Source organism: Numida meleagris, chromosome 1, assembly GCF_002078875.1.
Source record: "Numida meleagris isolate 19003 breed g44 Domestic line chromosome 1, NumMel1.0, whole genome shotgun sequence".
Taxonomy (NCBI): Eukaryota; Metazoa; Chordata; class Aves; order Galliformes; family Numididae; genus Numida; species Numida meleagris.
Window position 1 is genome coordinate 97,905,334 of NC_034409.1, and position 3,341 is coordinate 97,908,674.

The window sequence follows — 3,341 nt, forward strand, 5'->3', positions numbered from 1 at the left end:
AGAGAGCGGGGGCAGCAGTGCCGCTGCTCGGGGAGGCGGGGGACCGCGTGGAGCCACAGGGCAGGCCCTGAGGGAAAGAAAGAAAGTGCCGGGAAAGGAGGGAGAGGGATGGCAGGAAGGGAAATAAAAGATGTGCGCAGTGACGTGGATGCTCTGCCCCAGGTCCTGCGGAGGTCAGTGACCTCAGACAACGCGTGGGAGCGCAAGAGGGCACTGCAGGCCTGCTCCCAGCTGCTGGCTGCTTGTGAAGAGCTTCGAGTGAGTAAAGAGCCCCACCGCATGCCCGCCGCTCCCTCCCCGGTGCCCCTGAGCTGGAAGGGGAGCCCCGCCCAGCTGTGCATGCAGTGTTGGCTGCCCTGTCACGGCGTGGGGAAGGCACAGGCGCGAGAAGCTAGGGAGAGCTGGGGCCGCCTACAGCCTTTTTGCTGCCTCTCGCCCCTGCAGAGAGGAGATGCCTGCAAACACTTTGGCTCCTTGGTGGGATTGCTGGCGCCGCTGACGTGTGACCCCATGCCCACGTCCCGCCAGTTGGCCGTCACCTGCCTGAGCTCCCTTCTGCGAATGCAAGGTGAGTAGAGCAGGCGTGCGCCAGCCCTCTGCTCTCCTCCGCGGCACTACCAGGACCCCGCGGGCAGGGCCCTGTTCACAGGAGGTAGAGGCCCCGTGTGCAGCTGCCTTCTTAGCCCCACCCTGTCCTCTGTCTCTCCCCCGTGGCAAGCGGTTCCGTTTCCAGAAGCATGACTTCCCTTTTCTCCCCGTGCTCTTTCCAGCCAAGGAGACCAACGGAGTCATCGAGACGAGAGACATCGGGAGTCTGCGTGAGGGGCTGAATGCCTGCAGCACCGTCTCTCAGCTCCAGTCCTCATCCAAAATCGCGAGGGTAAGTGGACCCAAAAAGGAGTGATGGGATCAGGCTTTGCATGTAAGCAAACACCAGGAGGAGAAGCTGAGAGAAGGCTCGACCACCTGATGTACAAATAGCAGGGTACGGGCGGCAGGAGCATTGTGACGGCCGCCTGAATGACCGGCAAGCTGCTGAACTAAGAATGCCCTTGAGACTGCTTTCTGTTTTGAAGAGCAGCCGCAGAGCAGTGATGGGATCTGTCCCGCTCCTCCTTTCTCTGCAGGTCTTTTGCAGCAGCTTCCCCCTGGAACACGCCGTGGACTTCATGACGGCCATCAAGGAGACCTTCCGGGAAGCCAAAGGAATGCGTGCGCGTGCTGCTGGGAAGTGGATGATCACCTTCCTGCAGATGTACAGAAAGGACATCCACTGGGACGTAAGAGACTTTCTTGCAAGTGCTTTGGACTTTGTCTGTCTGTTGCACTACGCCTTGTGCCGTTTGCCTCTTGTGCTAAAGAAGCGCAGCCTGAGCGCAGAGCCAGGGCTTGGACAGGGGGGTCGGTGTGAAATGTAGGCTTAGGCCTTGGCAGCACGTCAAGGGAGCCGGCATTGCTCATGCGCTGAATGCCCTTGCTCAGGCCCTGCAGAGTCAAAGATGCAGCAAGTCGTTCTTTCTTCCTTTCTTCTTGCAGGTGCCACTGATCCTCTACATCCTGCGCAGCTGTGTGCGCTCCATGCAGCAGAGCATGTTCCTGCCCATCCTGTGCCAGGCAGTGGTCATCCTCACACACTGTCACGCAGAGCTCGCCATTGACAACTTCTTCCGGCTGCTTGAGCCCACAGACAGGTATGGGCACTACTGCCTCTGCTGTTGCTGCGGTCACACTTGTAGCCTGCCTCCGTCAGAGGGATGCCGGGAGGAAGCAGCTGTTCTTTCTTCCTCTCAAAGTCTGTCTGGGGCAAAAATTACTCAGCCACAACTTGAGACTCTCCTTTTTCCAGTGACACGTGGAGGAAAAGAATAAGAGCATTTTCTCTTCGAGAGGGGAGCCGGTAGAGGAATGCAAAGAACAGGAAAGCCGAGCTAAAAAATTTGTATTATTTATTAAAAATTAAAAATGTAAAATTTAAAAATCTTAAGAACTGGAAAGAGTATTTTTTTTTTACCAAGTCTTCATTTTAATAGCTGCTGTAGACCGTCTCTTCTCCATACCCGTTACGCCATGCACTGGTCTGCAAGGGGAGCAAACGTCCCACAGCACAGCTTGTGGCTGCGCAGGCGTGGGCATCTCAACAGGACGCCAGAACCCCTGCTGTGGACATGTTGTGTCTCCTGCAGAATATCGTCCAAACACATGGCTTGCCAAAACAGGTTACTTTGTAGTTCACAGTCAGAGAAGTACAGTACTACTGGGCTCTTCCTAAGTTTTGACTTAGAGGTGCAGGCCTGTTGTTCTCCGAACTCTTGGAGAATTCCCTTCGGCGTAACCAGGTGGTTTACCATGCGTCCTCTCACTCCTGCTCGCTTCTATTTCCACATTAGACTCTGCTCATTTCATATCTTTTTCTTTATCCAGCCGCTTACTTATTTTTTTGCATCCTCCTTCACGGCGCGTTTCCGTTTCCTTGTATCGGCAGGCAAAGAATTAGCCCTGCAGAGCTCATCTTTCTCCACGTCACATGACGCGTTCTGTTCTTGCCTGCCTCCCTCTCATTTCTCTGTGCCTCCTTCACCCTCGGCCTCCTTTCTCCGAGCAGCAGGTTGAGGCCAGCTGCCTCTCTTAGCAGCACCCTTCCAGATCACCCCTGCCTGACGCTCACGCTCTCTTTCACCCCTCTTATTCTCATCCTTCCTCTTTTGCTTCCCGTGTCCTTGCCCCTGCTGTGTACGTGCCTGCAGGCCGCGCTGGCGGCAGGTGACGGCCACTGCTGAAGGTGCTGACATTTCACCACTGCACATCGCCTCCGCTTCCACAGCAGCCCTGTTAGATGGTGGTGGTGACATTTCCAAAATCCCGAGCGGACTTTATAGCGACGAGGCAGTGCTGGGTTATGCGAGGAAAGACTGCTGTTGCCCGTTCATGGAAGAACCAGAGGCCCCTGGGCTGGGGAACTCTGGCCCTTCCCTGTGCTGTCACAGGAGGTGAGCAGCCCCACAGCTGGGAGACCCTGCAAGGGGCTGGGGAAAAGCTCTAGAGGCACCTCTGGCCAACTTTGTCCACCCCAACTGTTGGTTCGTAGCGCACCGGTGTTCAGCTGGTGCTGCGGTGCCGGGGCGGGCCACTGGGCGGGGCAGTGCCGCCGCCATGATGGCACGGGGCAGCAGGCGGACACAGGGCCAGCTGGGCGGCGGGCTGGACACGCCTCTAGCTGGTAGGGGCTGGCCTGCAGGAGAGGAGCTCTGCAGAGAAGGGCCTGGCTAAATACCACGACATATTCCTCCTGCAGAGGAGAGAGATACTGAATTCTCTGCTATTATTTCTGGCAAATAAATCAA

At 56.6% G+C, this 3,341-nt stretch overlaps 2 protein-coding genes across 2 annotated transcripts in view; both read left to right on the plus strand.

Moving 5' to 3' along the window:
• The window catches only part of LOC110399589 (maestro heat-like repeat-containing protein family member 2A), a 1,938-nt gene extending 1,867 nt beyond the window's left edge, over positions 1-71 (plus strand). Inside the window, exon 7 of the mRNA XM_021398595.1 lies at positions 7-71. Within this exon, the coding sequence (XP_021254270.1) occupies positions 7-71 (65 nt within the window). The remainder of the gene's footprint in view (positions 1-6) is intronic.
• LOC110392585 (maestro heat-like repeat-containing protein family member 2B) lies at positions 28-605 on the plus strand. The gene is made up of 2 exons (XM_021384846.1): positions 28-258; positions 445-605. The coding sequence occupies exons 1-2, from the start codon at positions 109-111 to the stop codon at positions 574-576; spliced, it is 282 nt and encodes a 93-aa protein (XP_021240521.1). The 5' UTR covers positions 28-108; the 3' UTR covers positions 577-605.